The sequence below is a fragment of the Cydia fagiglandana genome, chromosome 6 (genome assembly GCF_963556715.1).
Source record: "Cydia fagiglandana chromosome 6, ilCydFagi1.1, whole genome shotgun sequence".
Classification (NCBI taxonomy): Eukaryota; Metazoa; Arthropoda; class Insecta; order Lepidoptera; family Tortricidae; genus Cydia; species Cydia fagiglandana.
In genome coordinates, this window is record NC_085937.1 from 9,727,044 (window position 1) to 9,749,136 (window position 22,093).

Consider the following 22,093-nt stretch of genomic DNA (forward strand, 5'->3'; position numbering starts at 1 on the left):
ACAAAAGCAAAGTAGATTATCACGTGCGCACAGTTTTTGGAGTAATTGACGCGCAGATCATGCTGATGAGAACACTTAATGAAGTTAACCGACGAGCGTTTAATGAACCTAAGAAACTATACAAACATGCCTTAAACACATAACAAGAATCCCAGATGATACAAAAGTGTGAATTGTGGTGTTTAAGAGTGCTAAACGATTTAAACATACATAGTCAATTACATTCGCAGGCACGTGACTGAGATTGCTGTAAATTGTCGGATTAATGAGTCTTATTTTAACGATTATACAATGCATTCACATGCTAAAGTGCCGTAAATATCAAATAGTAAATACCAGTAGGGTTGTGGTCCCCGTATCGATGACATTGCCGTTACTCACCTGAAAGCAAACATGTACCAGGTCAACTCTGTTGTCGGCGGTACTGGCTAGACCTTAACATAACACTGATTTACGTAAAACGCGTTGGCTAATATAAACTAATCGTCTAACGTAAATACTCCCTGCGTACTACAATGTTAATCACACTAAAGCATTCGAGTTTTGTTGTGTCATTCGTATAATGTGATTGGACGGCGATACCGCAGTCGTCGAGCGTAGGAGAGATCTAGTTACTGTTATAATTGAGTATGAAACGATATTGGCAGTGAAATTGACATAACATATATGTTAAACACGATGCCCAGACAAATGATGCAGTTTCGGTAGTGCCTTGCATTACGCATTACGCGGGCACTAGTTATCGAGTCGGGTGGGCGAGGCGTCGCTGCCCGCAAACCGAGCAGTTCTGGCACGAGCCCAAATAATTTTCATACTCCTCTCGGGACCGGGATAAGTTGCCCTATTCACCTGAATCGGAATACATTTACATTCTACTGCGATCGTAATTTGCACTGTACCCGTCCTGTCCAATAACGAGGTTATTCGTATTGACGTCAAATCTTTTACGACAATTACTGTGCCTTCAGCGTTCAGATATCGGACAAGGGTTTATATTCAATTCAAACTTACAATGGGAGTAGTACATATTAACAATGCATTTTTTGTTCATATTTCAAATGAAAGGTTAATTAAAACTTATAAAAAATATGATTAGTATATAACGCGCAAAGTGGAGAAAAGCAAGTAGAAAAGCGGACTCTGGCAAAGGCCGGGATAACGGTAGGTAGAAGAAGATAACCACAATCAATATAACCTTATGTATGTTTATTGCTCATCCGATTAAAAGTTAATGGAGGTAAGCGCTCGCCTAATGGGCGATTATATGTACATCATAATGTATATTACTTGGGTCCGAAAATCATATTTAGAGGATTCCCTGGAACATGAAAACAAAGGCCACACTTTTACCGCCAAATATTGAGACGAGGGTTTCCAATTACGCTTTATGTTCTCGGGTCACAACTGCCACAGCAAAATATATTTTTATACTTGGAAGGTATTTAAGTTAGACTTTTTCACCACACCAGCTGGTAAAGGCTCTCTTGATTGTTCAAGAACTGCTAAGAAACTTACATTTTATCCACATCATCATCAAAGTAATCATTGATTACTAATCAAATGCAAATATTGAGATGTAAACTTATGTACTAAACAAACAGAAGTAGAATGACTTTGAAATGATGATTTTGAATATAAATAGTTATTAACATTCATTTTGAATCAATTTGCTTTTTGATTTAGTTTGATATTTTACAAATAGTATTTTCCTTGTGTCGGTGTGGTGAAAAATGTTGTTTCACTCGGTAGCATAATTTGTTTAACCCTCGTGCCTTGCAACCCTCGCAACGCTCAAGATTACATTTTTGGAATCTTTCGGTTGCTCGGGTATCAATATTAGCACGAGAGGTTAAACCACAACTTAGCCCTCTTGTAAAACAAATAACTATTACTAGGATCATATTCCATAGTGAACGCGTCAGACGAGCGCAATAAGTTATCAAAAGTAGCTCCAATTACACGGCACGGGCATCGCTCGAGGATTGAATGAAGTGAAACAATAATTATAGTAAGCGGCGCTCGTGGCGCTGCGCCCGCGCGCCGTGCAAACTGGTATTTATTTACCACCAACTGAACTGGTTCGCCTTCAAATGCCAGATGCAATACATAGGTTTCATTACTAAATAATTTGACGGAATATATAATAAGTTTAGAAATTTGGCAAACCTCTGTTCTTATCTTGCGGACACGAGAGCGTATAACAGATAAAGCAGCCTCTCACAAATGCACCTATAACTATAGGTACACAGTGAGTGTGCAGGTCTCATGAGGATATGAATCAATCACGCTCCGGCATTGGAAACAAACAAAGTAATAATGAGTTAACTACCACATTAAGCATTCTTTAACTGCGTAATTAAATAACAAATAAAACGATAACAAGTTATTAATGATTAACAAATAGTTACTCATTAGGCGAGTAAATCAACAGAAGGGTTTCAAGTTTCCATATGACAGGATAAACAGAACATGGGAACAAAAGTTCATTCTAGGTCCATAAGCGTGGAAACATTGGGAACGCTTCCTTTCACCGGTTCGCTTTGAAGCGGTCTGTGGGCGCAATCAGCGCACGCTAACAGCTCGCTGCAGGCACACGTGAAGTGCCGCCGCCGCCGCCCGCCGCGGCTGCCGCACCGAGGCGAGCCGCGTTTGATTAATCGCTATAACCGCACATATCAATGACGACTAACCCGCATAAAACCGCACTTACATATTATCTGCATATATGTTATACTTAGCCGAGCCGTTATTAATAAACAATACATTATCAGACTTAGGGCCACTTGCACCATCCCAATAGCCCAGGGTTAAACGTTTAAACCTAGAGTTACCATGGTTACCAGTACAATTTGACACTTAGTTAACGGTTTAACCGGTTAACCCCGGGTTAGTGGGATGGTGCAAGTGGCACTTAGTGTCACTTGTGATCTGAAGCATTTTTTTAAATCCTGTACGTTACTGTCATACATTGAAAATGGTATCAAAATGTAAAACATACTAGTAAACTTCTTTAGCCACTTCCCCTGAATGCTCTTTGCTCACAATTTTGAGTAGAAATAACCGAAATTTTAAAAACACTTAGTTTTAGCCCGGCACAGCTGTCGGATGAGAATATTAATGCTCAGATAAAGTTAATGTAATTAGAATAGGACAGATTAATAGGTACGATACGACCTTCAAATCTAGTAACATTACAGGCACACGCGACGCAGAAAAGGTAAACAATAGAACGACCGGAAGGTCTTTAATTCCTATACAATGCAATGTTATCCAGTAGTATGACAGCAACTGGACTGCCTGCACATCGACAAACCGAACGAGCCAATAGGTTTAATTGGGAGATAGAAAGTAGCAAAGTAAACAAATGAAACCTATAGTTAATTGTTTAGCTGACTCGATATTCCGTAGTAACTAACGGGTGTCCAAAAAATAATTCAAGGATTGAGTAAAATGTAAACACTATTTATTAAGTATATAATTTTGATGGCATCAGAATATGAAATAGCGCATCGAGTAAATGGTTTCCGCGGCTCCGATGACAGTTACTCACTCCTCTATGAAAAATTATGGTTCTATGATGATGGCTTTATTTTCTGTTGCTAAGAACAAATACCAAAAAGTACGGAACCCTCGGTGGGCGAGTCCGCACCTATCCGGTTTCTTTCAAACCTAAACTGTCAGCTGTCATACTGTTTGGTTTTTGTTATTGCTCACACTTCACCGCACAAATGGTGCCTAATAGGTAAGGACTGTATCGTTTATTATAAATACAGATTAAACCTGGTCTAACTGTTGACGTGTGTATTATTTTGTATTACTATGTTCTTAAGGTATAATCTGGGCGTATTTTTAAGCCATATCTGATATAAGAAGGTTTTACATTTATTTTATTTTAGGGACTTTATGCTGATTTTAATACCGTCTAGCAAATGTAATTTGGACAAGCCTATCGAGCTTAATTTGAGACTATTTCACCGTTTCCTTGGTACGATTTAAAGAAACAAAAGGTTAATATGCTGCCAAAATATGCCATCTAAGTGTCCTTTTCATGATTGCTCAATTGAACATCCACAGAATAAATGTGGTGATTTTTTATCTTTACATGAAAACGACTTTTTATGCAACATTTTGGATTCCCGTCAATTTCTGACGCTAGCGAAATAAGGGAAACAGCTAAAAGAATCTACCGAAATCCAAAGCCTAACGGACATTCATGGCGTTGAACCATGGCTAGAACAGGTCGATAGAAACGCTCCATGATGGTTATATTGTATACCAAAGTCGGGGTTGTCGTAAGTAACATGCCATATTCTCTAAAAGGCCACCAAGCACAGATCCAAAACTTTTTTTCCAACTAAAAGAAATGATTAGACTATGCCCAGATGTTTCGCTTTACGAATCATATGTAATTGCTGTTTACATAGTACGTTTTTTTTGTGTAATATCTCGTCTTGTTCGCAAACCGTAAATTTTCTTGTAGTATTTGTCCAAAATCGTTGTAGTTACTCGGGAGGATTGGGTAAATATTGTCCAAACCATATGCTTTACGTGATCTCCCAGGACGAAATGTTACTTATTATTAAAGCACCAATTAAACTATATGTGTATTTTTTTAATAAAAATATAATACCAGAAAAAACGGCTAAGTAAAGTTGTATTTATAATAAACGATACAGTCCTTAATCTACATTTTGCACGATTTTAGGACATCCTTTAACAACTGCGCTCACATGAACTATCCAATAGTGCAGTTGTAGGGGTGCAATGTGGTAGTTGGCAGGTGAATCGAGTGGCTCGACTATCACGTAAACAGGCCTTTTTGTGCTCGAGCTCGAGTTGAGAACAGATAAAGCTAGTGCCAACTTCAGTCTACGGTCTGTAAGCTATTCAATTCGGGGTTCACTTGTAACAGAAATGTGGTTGATATTTACCGAGAAGATTGAAAAGTTAAAAAATAAGGAGAGCGAGTGAATTATATCAGGCGAAGTTATAGCGACGCCCCGAGGGTTTTGGGCGTGACACCGTCTGACCTATAGCCAATTTTAGATAGCTAAAAGTTAAAATGGAAACTCATAGCATCAACATAAAGCAAGCTTCTGTTGCTTATTTAGCAGCAATATGATGATCATAATAAGGAAATTATCGATTGCGTTCTATCCGCGCAAGTTGCGGAAATTGATCTTCTTGGATAGAAAGAGGGCCGGATCAGGTATATTCTGCATGAAGTACAAAGACGTGGGACAAGTTGACAGAGTAATAAATCTCTCATTTAAGTCGTATTGCCATTGGACAACGTCACGTACACGCAGTCGGATTGCCGACATTCCTCGCATCCAACACGATATCTGCGACTGTTCTTGGACTGAGGCCAATTTGTGTCCAAAACAGATTTTTGTAAAGATATCAAGCATGTGGAATGGATCTTGCTCATCATGAACGTACATTTATAAATTAATTGATAGTCGCGGTTCAGTGACCGCTCGAGTTAACAAGTGTTGCTACTTTTGCTGTGCCGTTGGTGTTTTAAAAGTAGTTTTAAGCGAATATGACATTCAATTTGCAGACGCCCATTGAGATAATGAACAGTGCCGCAAAAACAAGTAACTGAACGGTTAGTGAGATGAATTGAACACCATTTTGAAAATAATAGTGTTTAAGCGTTGACAATCAAGGGTTAACCTTTAGGTCGCGAGATAAACCACGCCAACACCGTTAACTACTAATTTACTGCGTACTAAGCAGTTGTGATTTCACAGCATGGAAATCATAGACTTTGTTTCACGATTTTGCAGTTGCACTCAGAAAAATAAAACCCTTGGCTAAGATACTTCCCAATAAATAATTGATTTATAGCGCAACTTTACTTTATCAGCTTTTATATTAAAACCCAATCTGTTACAACCCAATATTTTGTTGTAATAGGATTTACTGACATGGTTCTGGAACATGGTCATGGAACTGGATGCTCTAATTTTATGACAGACGTTCCGGCATTTCGTATAATACAGATATTTTTGACGACGACTGTACTGTACCTATTGTCGTGTCAACGGTACAACAAGAGTTAACTCCTATATACTAAACGTCAAGCGCGGGTATTAATAGCTCGACGTCCCAATTAAGTGGGCCTGATAATAAGATCTTGACTTACCACAATGGATCCTACACGTATAAATAAAACGATCGCTCGAATATAAAACGCGTGTTAGCTAGTTATTTAGCTCCCGGCGCTACATGTACGAATGTCTTGTGTTATTACCTAAATTGCTTTCTTATAGTTGTAACGAGTATTAAGTAAGTCCTTAGAAAACATAATTAAGATTTCAGATTCCGAAAGCCGCTACACGGTATTTAATCACCTTCTCAGACGATTGATTAATGAACGTCCATGAACGTGCGCAATGCGAGACAAATGAACGCTTACTTGCCGGAGACACGCGGCTAGTCCAACTCCCGGAAAATGGGTGGCGCCCGCCTTTCAACAAATCAACACTCGTCATGTGCTTCATAAAAATGCGGAGCCACTTTCAACAATAGTAGCTTATAAACCAAGTATTGAAATGATGCTTCTAACCTAATTAATTAAGAAGAAATACATTTATTTTAACGCCACAACATAGTACATGAAAAAAGAAAGGGATGCAGACATAAAAGAAATTTGGACGCTAAAATAGGATCTCCACTCAGCATATTGCCGCGGCAAACCGAATAAACAGTCTACTTTCCATCACGTTTAACTATTTAAAAAGAATCGTTAACTACACTTTTATAGAACCAGAAGTTATTATACATTATGGTAAAAGTAAAAACCAGGTGGAAATTCGACATATCTTACGCTCGAAATGCAATGTATGTAATTTATAACGAATTCTGCCTAGGTGTAAATACGAATATGAGGAAATTAAAAAGGGCTTACTTGAGCCTACCGTCCATGTGCGAATATTTCCAGCTGAAATCAGTTACAAATAGACTCGTTAGCGAACGTCGCTTCGGTCACTTTAATGGGTACAAATTTAAATTGTGCCGTAAAATGCATGCGTTAACTGAAAGTGTAATTTACTGTATTCAAGCGAGTGAAACTCGGTATTCTAGAATGAATAATTACACTTGCTGTGCAGCCGGTTGCCGACTGAGCTCGGGGTAGTAAATAAACCGGGGCACATCCCTAACATAATACAGAAGGGTAAATAAAATCGTGGACTGTAATTACTCGCTGCTCTGTTCGTCAAATTTGATTTAGTAAACGATATGTCGAGGTTTGTCGTCCTTACTAGTGTTAGATAGGGGGTTTCTAATGACCTTTATTATCTTATCTCGGAAGTGACAGTGTTGGACTTAAATATTGACGATATTCGTATGTTTAGGTAAACAAAATCACTGGCGGGAGCGCTGTAACGTTCCCCACTGACGACCCTGTGTATGAAATATGATAATTCTAAAGTTTTCAATTTCTCATCGAGATTTTTTCGTTTTATTATTCCAAAATTCTTATACATACATATCCGGTTTCTCAGCAACTCTACCCATATACTTCATAAAGCGTTTTCTTGATAACATCAGGGATCCGTTTCATGAAAGCTTATAACTTATAAGGTTGTCTAACGCGACCGAACACCGAGGCAAGTGGCAAGCCAAACAGGGATTGTGATACCATTTCTCTTACCCCAGGCAAAACAAACTTTGTTTCGTATCACCAGGGGTCGGAAACCGGTATTTGCTCCATACAAAAATACCGGTATTATTGTGTTCGTTTTCGTTCTTTGGTTTATTATTTCATTTTTAATGGAACAATCTAATAATACGAAGTTGTTACCTAAATACATGATTCAGTCCTACATACAGAGCGCAAAATAATTCAAAATATTGGGTTATTTCGGGGTTTAAAAAAAATACCGGTTACGAGCCCTGCGTATCACGTTTCAAAAGGTTACTTATGTCGTTGTTTGTCAGTTGTCGATTGTCGATAAGGAAGATGCATATTTATGGCAGTAGTGATTTATAAACAACACCCAATAAGAAGTAAGCAACAGTTCGTTAAACAACTACACTTATTTTGCGACATACCTAACTTTGTTCTAAGACTACTTTTGTTTAAAAGTATATCATTAATTTCAATTACATTTCATTTTGTCACAAGGCTCTCTAAGCCGCTTACAGCTATTTATTTTTGACTGGAGATTTTTACATCGGCAAATGAGAGTTTTAGGTGTAGGTGTATATATTAATACATAATACATAAATAAGTAGGATATAGCCGGCAGATTTACAGAGATCACCACATAAGGATATCGTACAATTAGTTTTTTAACAGATGTTAAACAGCTGTCACAGTAACGTGAGAAAATGTTATTTATTTTGAATTTTTATACTATTACGCAATCGTAAGGTCCATTTCTAGGCTCTGGGAATCTCTCAGATTTATTTTAAATTATGTAGGTAATCTATCCTAAATGTAAATGTAATAGTAACTCTGTCTTTGTGATTCTTATTTTTTTACGATTAAACTACACGCTAAAGAGATTATGTAAATCATAATTATAGCCGTGCAAATTTAAGGCCTACTTTATTATTTAGAATGCACCAACTTGAAGCAAACTTAACGCCCATGTTATAATGTCTTTATGATCTCGTTAATATATTATACCGCCTAACCTCCATTAAATCTCGATGAACTTCCTTAACTGTGTCTCCTGGTAGGTTCTGTGCAAAAGCAATTTTAGGAGTGGCTTTTACCGCGGCCCCGTCCCCTTAATAAGCGTGTGTTTAACGAAATACGAGTATAATTTGGGTCGATTCATCTTGATGTCCTTCATCCCGGCAAATTCACGAGAGAAATAAGAGCCAGGCTAACGAAAGCTAAAGCAAGTAAACTCAATTAAGCGGCAACGCCATACGTGTATCTTATCATACATGGGGGGTTTTCTAATTGGACGTATTTCATGAATAAAGGATGTATAATATGTACTTAAGTGAGTTTGCACCAAATTACTAGGGTTTATAAATATTATATTGTTTCTAATGGCTTTATTTATAAACGTCTGCCAAATCTAAGATGCCGTTGGTAATCGTTTGTCTCTATCCGTTACTTTGACATTTGTGTTTGTCAGAAAGAGACAAAATCCAACAGAGGTTTGCTGAGATTAGGTAAATATTACGCAATGTTTTTTTTAGGTTTGCTGAGTTTTATGATTGACTTCACCATTTAAGCCGAAGCCAGGACATGACAAGGAAAATCTCATTATATCCCGAAAACAGCGAAAACTCGTGTTCTTTAGAAACAAATTTGTTGCAAATTAACTGTAGTAGGTAATTAATAATTATCTACTTCTACATCCTCCAATGAATACGTCCAATTTGGAAACACTCTGTATGAATATTAATATAAATTTTGACTAAGTGTGGGTGAATGTTAAATCTCCTTGGTATATTTTCCGTTAGCAAATCAAGGGTTGTTAGGCTGCCGTAATATAATATTTTCACAGACTCGCCTTATCGCTTATAAGCGCGCTAGCTAAATCCTGTCGGCGTAATAAACGTACCTAACGTAACGAATTCCCTTTCATACTTATATATAATCATAGGAGGATTATAGTAACGTGATAGGATTAATACTTAGTTTTCATCAGTGCGACTGCTTCCGCGAGACGCCGACATTTTACAAATATTTAGTACCTACGTTACCTACTTATCATATGTTTTATCTGGCGAAATATGTGTGAAGCAGTTTCATGAGATAAATGTTTGTCTGATTGATGACAGCTCTTATTATATTAACCGTGTAATTTTAACTTTAACATGTAATTTGAATAACAAGAATCACCACCAAAAAAATTTGGATTATTTTTACATAGATAGTATTATGATTTTTTGTTATCATGCAAACAATTTGAATTGTTAATGGAATTGACAAGCAAATAGGAATCACATGTAGATACTAGATACATACATAGGTATATGTATGTAACACTGCGCCGAACGTAGTTAGGAAGTTAGAAAAGCAACAAAAGGGTGAACAAGATAAGTCGATTTTCCGCTCTCCCGGTTACTCCAAAATGAGCGAAATAAGTAACTCATTAACAGCTTCAACAAGGATGGCTGTGTTACTTAACAACATTTAAATTAATTTGTAACTTTCACGAGGCGTGTACAATGAAGACCGCCATTAAAAGCGGTAGGGGCCCAACCAGCGAATTAGAGGGGAACCTGGCCCGGAGGCTTTGCGTCCAACAGGAATTTGTAGATGTTGTCATAGCAACTTCGAGTTGGATAACTTAGAAGCCATACCCAACTGAGTTCCTCGCATGTTCCGTGCGAGACAGATTAGATTCTATGAAATTAGATCTGAAGAAACGAAAGTGTATCTATTGCTATTTTAAATAAGATACGGAATGAAATAAACAGAATGTTAATTTCCGTTATCCCTAAACTAGTAGGGTCAGTAAGGTCATTTAGCATGCACTGTAGTCTCAGGCGATGCCGCTTGGCACGATTGTTCCTTAGGTCAAACAAAGTTGATCTGGCCCGGTACCCAGGAGATCGTACCATGCAGACCCCCCAAAAAGGGGGGGTGAAAGGGTCGGCTCCCCAGGTCCAATCTATGCTATATTCCTTCCTAGTCTTAGCAACTAGGACAAGTTATATATCATTTTCGTATAAATTAGGGACGAGGAATTCATTTTTGAAATAATTATTTTGCTTATCCATACAAAAAAAGAATATTTTTGTACAAAACATGAAAATGTTATGTAAGTAATTTTTTGTGACAATTTTGGATGTTACAATCACAGTGTGGCGATTTGCACTAAATAAAAAATTGGACGACGTAACCCGTGTATTCTTTATTCTGGAAAATGTCACTTTATAGTAGGCATTCATATATTTTTTCCTAATAAAAAAATAATTTATAGCACGTGGCGGTAACGATTTCCATACAAATGGAACTATGCCCAAAATCAATGATTAAAAATGTTTACTAAAACACTGAATTTGACATTTTAAAAGTTTAAATATAATGTTTTAATAATTTTTCCATGCGGTTTGCCCTTTTTTGGTTAAATAGGGGGGGGGGGGGGGAATAGGGGGGAGAAAGTTTGTATGGAAGAAAAATAAAAACAACAAATTTGTACCAAAAAAGGGCAAAAACGCATGGAAAAATTATAAAAACATTATATTTAAACTTTTAAAATGTCAAATGTTCAGTGTTTTAGTAAACATTTTTAATCTTTGATTTTGGGCATAGTTCCATTTGTATGGAAATTGTTACCGCCACGCGCTATAAATTATTTTTTTATTACGAAAAAATTTATGAATACCTACTATAAAGTGATATTTTCCAGAATAAAGAATACATGGGCTTAGACGTGCGCGCCGACCTAAAATTTGCCGGCGGCGGCGCGCCGGCTTTTTTGGTCGGCGCGGCGCGGCGGCGCCGGCGTGTAGCACATTTTTTCATTTAGGCATTACCTACTAAAAACTGCAAAAATTAACTATCTATAGTTTTTCACTAGCATTATACTTACGCACACGCTGTTTTGAACATATCCCCGATTCTAACATACATTTTTTTTAAACAAAAGGGGGCCTGTGGGCCCGATTCGGACCATGAAATAGACATCTATTAGATATCTTGTAGACATCACCAAGATACGATAACGATATGTTTAAGATCTAACCTGTCAAATTTAACATTTACGCGATTCTGGAGATACTCTTGAACGATTTCCACAGGATATGACTTAGAGATCCAATTCACATCTAAATACCCTATCTAACGTAAAAGTGACATTGGTTGCCCGAATTGCGCTGCAAAAGAGAACTAGTAGTAGTAGTTGATATCTAAACTGTAACGCATCTAGAATGGATTGGTCGTGTGCGCCGCGCTGGCGCACCGCCGCCGCCGGGTTTTTTGACCACGCCGCCGCCGCCGATAAATGATCGGCGTGACCTTGAGTGTTGTTAATTAGCTATTCCAAGTTGGTTTTTGGATTACGAAACGGATTTTTTGTATTATTTATGTTACAGTTGTCAAATATACATCAATTTTAATTAAATGAAACTGATTAGCCAGTTGCAGAAACTACTTGACACACCAATTAAAGTAACTGAGATATCCTAAGTATTCACCGTCAACTGTTAACGAACTCACGAAGACTGCTGCTAGTGCTGCTTATACCTTGGACAGCTACAAGAACAAACCCCTCCATTCTCAAAGAGCTCTATATCGCCACTCATCTCTTCCTAACATGCCATGGGTGAGCCCTTAGATTCTTCGGCCATTTTATCCAACGCATGATGTGGAGAAACACATCAATTTAAGCTGAATGAATGGCAAACATGCTCGAGTTGGAGCATGTGCGAGATGGTCGAACGCTATGAAGAGGTCGGCTTGCAGCAGTCTGCACCGTGCAGTCCATAAGGCTTATGACCGCACGAAAGGAAGACAAAATACATGTGGTCGCGAACCTCAGTAATGAGAAAACGAGAAAGAAGGTAGTCTCGGAGAGCCTGGTGCTTGTACGACAAGAAAACCATTAAAAAGAAGCCATAGCAGTCCACTATAGTCTAACAAAAGTCAAGAATATGTGGAGTTCTGTTTTGTTAAAGTACGTCATTTTTTTTAAATAGGATAAGCCATGGAAAGCTTGAGAAAACGGAGAGTTACAAATCGGATCGAAGGGCATTGGGACCAGGTAACTTCTTAATGCAAGCCAGTTACTAGGGAAAATAAGTTATTATACCTATCCTATATTAATTTACAAACCCTATTTTACTCACTGCATATTCAAACTATACGTAGTTAACTGACCAGTAACCTGCATTGATAAAATTTTTAAAGAAAAACAACAAATTAATGTTTTTTCTTAAGAAACCTGAAATTCAAGGTCACGCCGAAAACACGTAGCCGCCGTCAATTTTTTGGCAAACGCCGCCGCTGATCTTTTTTTAATCGGCGCACACATCTAGAATGGATCTAGTAAGTGTCGTCTCTTGTGAATATCTTGAAGTTCGAATACGGCAGTGTCTGTCTTCGCGCTAGCCACCCCAAACCACTTTTTATAAGATAGCAAGATATTTGTTAGTTCATGATTGTTCAGGCCTTAGAATCGTTAGGGCCCCGATTCCTTAATTTTTTTTTTCAAAGTGGGGTGGATGTCTTCACGCTAACCACCCCACCCCGAAATCAGCCAAATTAACTATGTGAAGTCATCGGGCGACGTTCGTTCACGTTTTTTCAGGCATTAAAATCGTTAAGATCTCATTAGATTTGCCATAAAAAAATAAAATCGAAAAATTCATAATATTTGGCCGTGCACCGGCGCGCCGAGTGGATGAGCCGGCGGCGGCGGCGCGTATGAATGGCGGCGCGGCGCGGCGGCGCCGGCGCGGCGCGCACGTCTACATGGGCTACATCGTCCAATTTTTTATTTAGTGCAAATCGCCACACTGTGATTGTAACATCCAAAATTATCACAAAAAATTACATAACATTTTCATTTTTGTACGAAAATATATTTTTTTGTATGAAAAGGTATAATAATTATTTCAAAAATGAATTCCTCGTCCCTAAGTTATACGAAAATTATATATAACTTGTCCTAGTTGCTAAGACTAGGAAGGAATATAGCATAGATTGGACCTGGGGAGCCGATTCTTCCCCCCCCCCTTTTTGGGGGGTCTGCATGGTACGATCTCCTGGCTACCGGGCCAGATCAACTTTGTTTGACCTCAGGAACAATCGTGCCAAGCGGCATCGCCTGAGACTAAAGTGCATGCACTTCCATACATTTGTGTTCCTTACTGACCCTACTAAAACAATATGCAAAAATAGCGGAGTCAGTTATGAAGTTGACCCAAAAAAATTTTATTAAGCTATGAGCTTCATCACATATGATCTTTGAGTTATTCTAAGCATTTCAAGCCTGGGAGGCAATAAGGGGAGGGGGGGTACAAAGATGGCCGCCACCCGTCATCATTCAAAAAAATCTGTTCTGGTCCTGGTGGCTACTAGGGCAAGTTTGGTATCATTTTCGTATAAACCGGAGACGTAGAATTCATTGCTGATATTTGTTTTTTTCAGCTTCATAGTAATTATACAAGAAAAACGTAAAAAGATGAAAATTTATGATGGAGATATTTGCTTTGAGAGCTAATAACTTTTGTATAGTGGCCAAAAATATCATATAAAAAATACTATAATAAAGCGTAATTCATGCAGATTCTAAACATATACACGTTGAGTAATATCCTAGTGCAAAAAGATGGTGAAAAAATTATTAAATGACCGCAGCGCGGGTAGTTGGACTTTCGTTTATCTTGCGGACCGTCGTTTATCTTACAAAATGATCGAGTACGAGTATCTACGTAGGTATGCTTACTTTTCCTAGATTTTATGATGACGAATAAAATACTTTCATCCAGACATAATTCATCATACAGACATAATTTTAAGCGGGTCCAAAATTGGGTCCGAGAAATAACTATTATAAATGAAATTATTCTAATAAAATAGCGCTCTTATTTTTGCTGATAATATTAAAACACTTTTTATGAGAGAAATTGTACTACTTAGGAAGAGGCAAAATATTTATTTTCACGATAATTTTCATGCTATAACTCACTTTAAGTAATTTTATAGGTACTTACTTGTTGTTTTTAATAAATAACTTCAACCTGCACATAACATTCATTTGGATTTGATTTGGTTTGATTTTTTATGATATTTTACATTTAATATTTGCTTCAGGTTGGTGTGGTGAAAAATTCTGTGTTTCACTCGGCGGCAAATTTTGTTTAACCCTCGTTCTTTGAAACCCTTACAACGCTCAAGATTCCATTTTTCGAACCCCTCACTACGCTCGTGGTTCAATTTTGAAATCTTTCGGTTAAACAACAACTTTGCCCCCTTGTAAAACAAATACATAACTATTATGCGGAGAGCTTACATTTAGAAATCATAACAGCTATGTGAGCTATGTATATTTGTCATACTAATATAGGTTATGCAAGTATGACTTGGTGACAAACCAACGAAGCCCCGCCTCGCGGGGCTTCTATTTTCTGCTCTGAGGGATAAAAGGTAACTAACGAACCTAACCTAGCCCAACCTGAAATTGCGGTTGTACATGATCTTATATACACACACACACACACACATACACACACACGCACACGCGCGAGCATTTTACATGCACTTACATTTATTATTATATTTAAGCTACTTACAATAAAATAAATCTGTTAAAATTTAACACCTAATTATAAGCATCTAACGTGTAAGCTAAAAATGGTCATTGTTGTTATTTTAGTTTTAGAAATTATATTTTTAGGTATTTATGTTTAGATAAAAAGTTTGTTGTTAACCTGGGGAAGAGCGGTGCCTCCCAACCAGAGCTCGGATAGGGTGAGCTATTTGCCTTATAATTTGACATGTCTTATGTCATATATAAGGCAAATAGCTCACCCTATCCGAGCTCTGCTCCCAACACAGGCAATTCTTTGCTTACCGGGCGGCTCCATACCCTAAACCATGGCCACGTGTATTTAAAAGAAATAAAGGATTTTGTATTTGTATTTGTATCTTACTTGTTCAGCGAGCCGCCCTCCTCTTTAGACATGGGGATACCTGTGTCTATTTTTTTAACCTATACCAGAATTATGTCTGTGTACTGGAAACTGCGGACATTAAATATACAGAAAGCATTTTATTCGTCATAATAAAATCTAGCAAAGTAAGCATAGTTACCTACGTAGATACTCGTACTCGACCATTTTGTAAGATAAACGCCGCCTAGCGAGAGTCCAACTACCCGCGCTGCGGTCATTTAATAATTTTTTCACCATCTTTTTGCAGTAGGATATTACTAAACATGTATATGTTTAGAAGCTGCATGAATTGCGCTTTATTATAGTATTTTTTGTATGATACTTTTGGCCACTATACAAAAGTTATTAGCTCTCAAAGCAAAAACCTCCATCCCAAATTTTTATCTTTTTACGTTTTTCTTGCAAAATTACTATGAAACTGAAAAAAACAAATATCAGCAATGAATTCTACGTCTTCGGTTTATACGAAAATGATACCAAACTTGCCCTAGTAGCCACCAAGACCAGAACAGATTTTTTTGAATGATGACGGGTTTCGGCCATCTTTGTACCCCGCCCTCCTCGACTAGACGCACGTTTCTTATCACCTCCGAGGCTAGAAATGCTTAGAATTACTCAGAGATCATATGTGATGAAGCTCATAGCTTAATAAAAAATTTTTGGGTCATATATGGCAGCGATCCGTAACTGACTCCAGTAAAAGCAAGAAAGTCGTCGGCAACCGCGGAAAATTTTCAATTTGTACATATTTGGTAAGATATCTGAGTAAGGCCAATTTACAAAGGATATTCTAATGAACTGATTTAACAGATTTGAACCGGGCTCTGGAGCCTATATGTACACGTAGCGTCCGAGAATATAAATATAATGCTATCACTACAATAGATACAACAATAGAGAAGACAACGACTAACCGAAGAGAATTATCTTCGGCTTAGAGAGGGCAACTCGATTTAACCTTACTCAACTAGGTTTAACGTTTACCCTCACATAATATTGTCTTCACTGCACCTAACACGGATTATTATTGTCTCGATAAAGCGACCATACGAATGGAGGAGACACGTGTGCCTATATATTTTATCGGTTTTACTAAATTCTCTCCAAACCGAGGAGGCAGGAGACGAAAAGAATGTCGCAATTTCTGACACCGAGATTTTCTGAAGCACGTTTTAGCAATAACAATTTTATGAAATACTTTTCTCTATGCTATCTGCGGAACACCTATACCTACATATCTTTTATATTAAGGGTAACATTTATATTGATATAGGTAATATCCCTAGAATATTGAATGACACGTGTAGGAACGAAGTGTTACTTCACGTCAGTTACACACGAAACACAGGATCATTATAGCTACAAAGGCTTTTTTAGTCTCGCTCGGCGTTAACAGACGAGCGAGACTAAAAAATGGGTCCCTAGTCAATTTTGGACCTTAATTGGATCCCTAGTCTGTTTAAACCGGAGGTAGGTAGTTTTTGCTGGACGCTATATTGTATACATATTTATTTACATATAAATACCTTCGGGAATAAGGCGTATGAGGTAACAAAAAAATAATGTATGTTAAAAATATGTTCAGAGCCCAAACTACAGATATATTATTTATTTATTTATTTAAATTTTATCGCACAATAGATGAAGAGTACAAATGGCGGACTTAATGCCAGAAGGCATTCTCTACCAGTCAACCATAAGGTATAGTGCAAAATTAAGTCGACGTATCGTATGAATTGGCACTAATACATATTAACAAGATTTTATATAATATCACAAAAAATCACGTCTGTTTTGGTTTATTCTGCAAATTAGGCAGATCACGACCAAACATTTCGTTGCGACTGCGAACGTTTTACTTTATTCGTCAACGTAAATCCTAATCGTAACAAAGGTTCTTTAGAACGAAAAAATCGCGGCGCGCGATATTTTGTATAGACGTTATTTAAAAAAATATTCAATTGCCTACCATAGCAAGATCCAATCAATACATCAGTTCCACGTACGAATAGTTATTTAGCTACTCGTACGTAGCTACATACATAGAACAATTTTCCAGGAACACTGTAGTTGCGCGACGGAATACAGGAGATTTGTTGAAATGTAATTGAATGCCGGCCGACTCAGTTCGCAATCACAATAGGTCACGAGCACTCGATAATTGCCCGATTTGACATCGGTCTACTGAACGGCCATGTAAGGAAATAACTACGCGCCGCCGTGACACATGTTAAATCTTGCAATACACCTGGTTATACGGTAGTAAACAAGCCTTAAGTACCTAAATACTAATCGCTCTAATCGGGTGTTCGTCTTTGATATGTAATAGGTAGATACTACCGTAAGATGCATGTAAAGGGGTTTACAGCAAGATCCCATAGGTATAACTGAGACTTCTGAGAGGATGCACCTGTTGATGTGATTGACAAGACATACACCTATTCCATCATACCTACCTAGGTATATGCAGTGCAGTTTAAAAAATACTATTCCCACTTGTTCCCGGCTTCGTTGCCGCCTCGGTCGGGTTGGGCTGGAGCAAATGGGACTAAGTAGGTACCTTTTTCTCATTTATCACATCTTGTCAAGCATTTATTAAGCATTGACCGCATCATTATGTTTCTAAAAACCCTCATTAACATTTTTATTGTTTGTGGACATTGTCCGCTGTAGCTATGTACCAAGCTCTGTGTAATAATAATACTGTTTTACGTAGTATCCGTGAACTTGTTAGATTAAGCAAGCCGATGGGATGGGATGGGATGGGGGATCGGTTGCCATGGGCATCTTGGCATTGAGAAGAGAATGAATAAAAACAAGACTAATAAATAGCCCGTGTTGAGGTTGAGCCGTAGGTATGGTTTGCAAAGACTACAGACCTGCAGTCAAAAATTACCGTGTATCATTTCCTTTATCTCAAATGGAGGTAACGGAGGTCATCAAATACATTCTGATATCTTAAAAAATTACGTGGGACCTGTTATACTTTGTTACCAAAAAAATTGATTACCTATTATGTCTATTTCTAATTGTACCTACCTTAGAGATATTCCACAGATTAAGTATACACATAGGATACGGCCTATACCGGGTTAGGCCTGCCTCAATGATCCAGACAAACCTTTCTGTAATTCTGTATCATCTGTTATTTACCTGCGTTAACCTTTACAGGTGAGAACGAACTCCAGGTAAGTGAACATTTCTTTTGTTATTAAAGAAGTTACCTACTTCGTGCAGGCACATTCAATGCCAAACGGATCCTTTGCATCGCAAGCAGGTAGGCACACATTTCAAAATGGTGGATCGTCCGTGAACTCGAAAGATGTTGTAAATATTTTTATCCTTATTAGCGGCATCTCCCCGCGCCGGCCGCGCGCGTTCACCTTGAGGCTTTGAACGGGTTCCAGTAATCTGCCCTTACGACGCCGCCCGAAATTTGAACAAAGGAACAAAAACATGCTGCTATTTTATTTTAGCAACAGGGCAACTTCGAACGCAGGTAGCAACGGGAGCGATTTTGCATATCTTACTTAGGCTGGCAGACGAGCAAGCTACCCAATTTAATTCCGGATGCTTATTTAGGTGCCTAGGTACCTATTGTTATTACCAAGTTTGCAGGGCAAAGTTAGTAATTTATGCAAGTTTAATAACTATTCAGGCGAGAGCTCGTTTACATGTTTCGGATGCTATCTTATGTTAATAATATTTAACTTAAGGCTGACTTCCCCTACATTTTTGTGGTTTATTTGTGGTTTTTGTTTAGTAATTTAGTTCCTATACTACACAAAATTAAGGAGAAGACGTGATTAAGTGAAGGTTTTATGCAAATTATTTTAATCTTGCACAAGATACCGAAGATAACTTTTTTGCAGAAAACATGAAACCGACCCCATTACCCAACCCCCCCAAATCTAAAGTAGCTTGCATCCTGTTTCGCGAATTCCTATATATGACTGTATAGGTATTAATTAGGTGGACAGGTACCTATGTAATGTAGGTTTTAACGCCATGCTTACGATACGAGAATATTAGCAGAGATTAACCCCGGCCGCGGCCGGTGAGCCTCACGCTACTGAGCGATGCGTGTCGTAATTTTAAATTAGGTATAAGGGTTAGGGATCCTAACGAAACCCCCAGTACACTGATAGGTCTAATCTATTTTTAACCATCATACCTATCACTAATAAATAACGTTTTTTCTCTTCGTCCCACAGTTTTTTCGGAGTAAATGTGAATATAGTGGTATAGTTAGCTGGTCAGACTATAGTTTCTTGCATCTCACTAAAAGCCTAACTGGGTTACCTAAGCCTATTGTTACAGATACCTACTGTACCTAGGTCTAGGTACCTAGGTATATTACGAAATTAAGGTTCAATGTCGATAAACCACTAACTTGCCTACGCGAGATTGATGGTGTAGGTATAGCTTTTTTCTCTCATTATTGAATGCAAGCTTCTTTACAAGACAAATTCAGGAGTTATTATGGTCAGATATAGACATATATTTACTTAAAAGCTATTTTGAACCTGGTACAATAACCTCATAAAGTTAGCTCTAACGATTCCATGACGATTGTGGTTTGTGATACAGTTGGAAATGGCGCCAAATCCAATTTACATTGGTTAGTATTGGTAAAGAGAATTGATTTGTACTAAAATTGGCGGTTCATAATCAATCAGTGAATTAGGTTATCTACCTATAACAATATGGACTATTAAAATAGGTAGAGTTACTATAGGTATAACAGATTCGCATATAGGTTATGCTCAGGGTCACCCAGCTTTACCGTGGCAATGACAACAGAACAATTTCTTTAAATAGCACATAATATAGGTAGGTACCTAAATACCTACCTATCATTGATATAACGAGGGTATTATAATTTGAAAAGGCGATAGAAAATGGTAACATTCAATCAATCTTCCGCGTGTTTTATTCCATTTTTATATAAATGTCTCCATTTTCTCAGTTGTAATAAATCAAATTGGCGCCCATCATTCACCCTAAGTGAAAATCGGTATTTATCGACATTCCATTTACCGGCATTGCTGACAGATGTGATATCGCGTAACGTTATTGTAAGTTAGGTAGATAGCAAAATATAACTGTATAATATACAGATATTATCTGTATTCTCGTAACAATATGGTTAATTATGGTTATAGTTTAAAATAAGCGCTTACAGAATCAGTTGACAATTGCATTAACTTGATATTTCCTGTAGTTATTAAAAATAAACAACATGACCAAATGAGTAATATTATTCTTATTATGCTAATTACAATACCTATACCGGACACCTACATTATTACAGATTTTAATATTACATTTAAATTTCATTAATATTCAAGAGACAACGTCCAATGGTAGGTAGCACCGTAGAGCAAGCTAAAGTTACTCATTCATTCATGCCATAACACATTTTAAGAGGCGCTCTCGGTAGATTGATAATTCCTGTCATGTACATGATTTAATTGAATCAAACCTTCATGGGCTTGAGGTAGAATGTCTCCATCTCAAAGTAATCATAAAATAGACGAATATAAAGCAGGTATCATCTACACATCACAATGTTAAAGAACCGGAGGGCAAGATTGTAATATGTAAAGGACGTTGTATAAACAAAACGCATCTGACAATAACGACATGCGCCGTACTATTGTGCGCCAATATCCTATCACGACTTCAGATGACTTGAGATAATAATAACTGGCAATGTAACCTCGCTTGTACGATTTCGTTAGATAAAATACATCAATGTATACTCACAGGATAGTACATCCCCTGCGGCGGCAAAAAAAAGGCCCCTGATCCCCACAGCTTGCCGTTTGTATTTGCTTTGTGTTGCACAAAAATACACTCCACGTACGCCTCCGAGATGGGCGTCGACTTCACAGCACAAACTCTTATAAATTCGAAGCAGTCATGAGTATTTTATGATAATTGCTACGATTATTCCTAAAAATAATCTGGCTTGTTCAACTTTTTAGGTTATTTAGAAACAGCGCAGAATAACGCGCTAAACACTGTCGCGGTTGGTGTCGATGTGCTGTGACTGTGCGTTAAATGCAACAACGGCGTGGCTCGCCTCACTCACACAGACGCCCCGAGGCGCGACAGCTGCTCGAACGCGCGGAGTGCGAACGAGACAGCCGAACATATTTCGGCTTCGGGCTATTAGAACGAAATAGCGATATATGCCGTACTCCTTGACGTTAGCATTGGACGGTTGGACAGATTACGAATTTCTCGCGCTCTCGTTGCTTTTTTGAACTTTGCAATGGCGTTTTATAATCAATCATTCTTAAAAGTTTGTTGGTAGATATCATATGAGGCGAAAGTTGTTAACAATTTGTTGAGTTAGTTTAAAACAAAACATACAGATACCTTTTAAAGAAAGGAATTATCTATTGCAAGGTTTTTGGCATACACCTGTACTGTAGTGTCTGTAGTAGGTCTATAGTATTGTTTAATAACTATGTAATAACGA

The 22,093-nt window shown here is 37.7% G+C and overlaps 1 protein-coding gene across 5 annotated transcripts in view; it reads right to left on the reverse strand.

Moving 5' to 3' along the window:
• LOC134665138 (RNA binding protein fox-1 homolog 3) overlaps nt 1–21,678 on the reverse strand; it is a 55,660-nt gene extending 33,982 nt beyond the window's left edge. For 2 of the 5 annotated variants that reach the window (XM_063521980.1, XM_063521978.1), the window contains exons 1-2: nt 21,373–21,676; nt 337–381 (exon numbers count right to left, since the gene is read on the reverse strand). In XM_063521980.1, coding sequence (XP_063378050.1) covers nt 337–381; nt 21,373–21,384 — 57 coding nt within the window. In that variant the 5' untranslated portion in view covers nt 21,385–21,676. Of the gene's footprint in view, nt 1–336; nt 382–21,372 lie in introns of all 5 variants that reach the window. The other 3 variants (XM_063521979.1, XM_063521981.1, XM_063521982.1) reach the window with 3 other exon arrangements.
• Nucleotides 21,679–22,093: the final 415 nt, after the last annotated feature.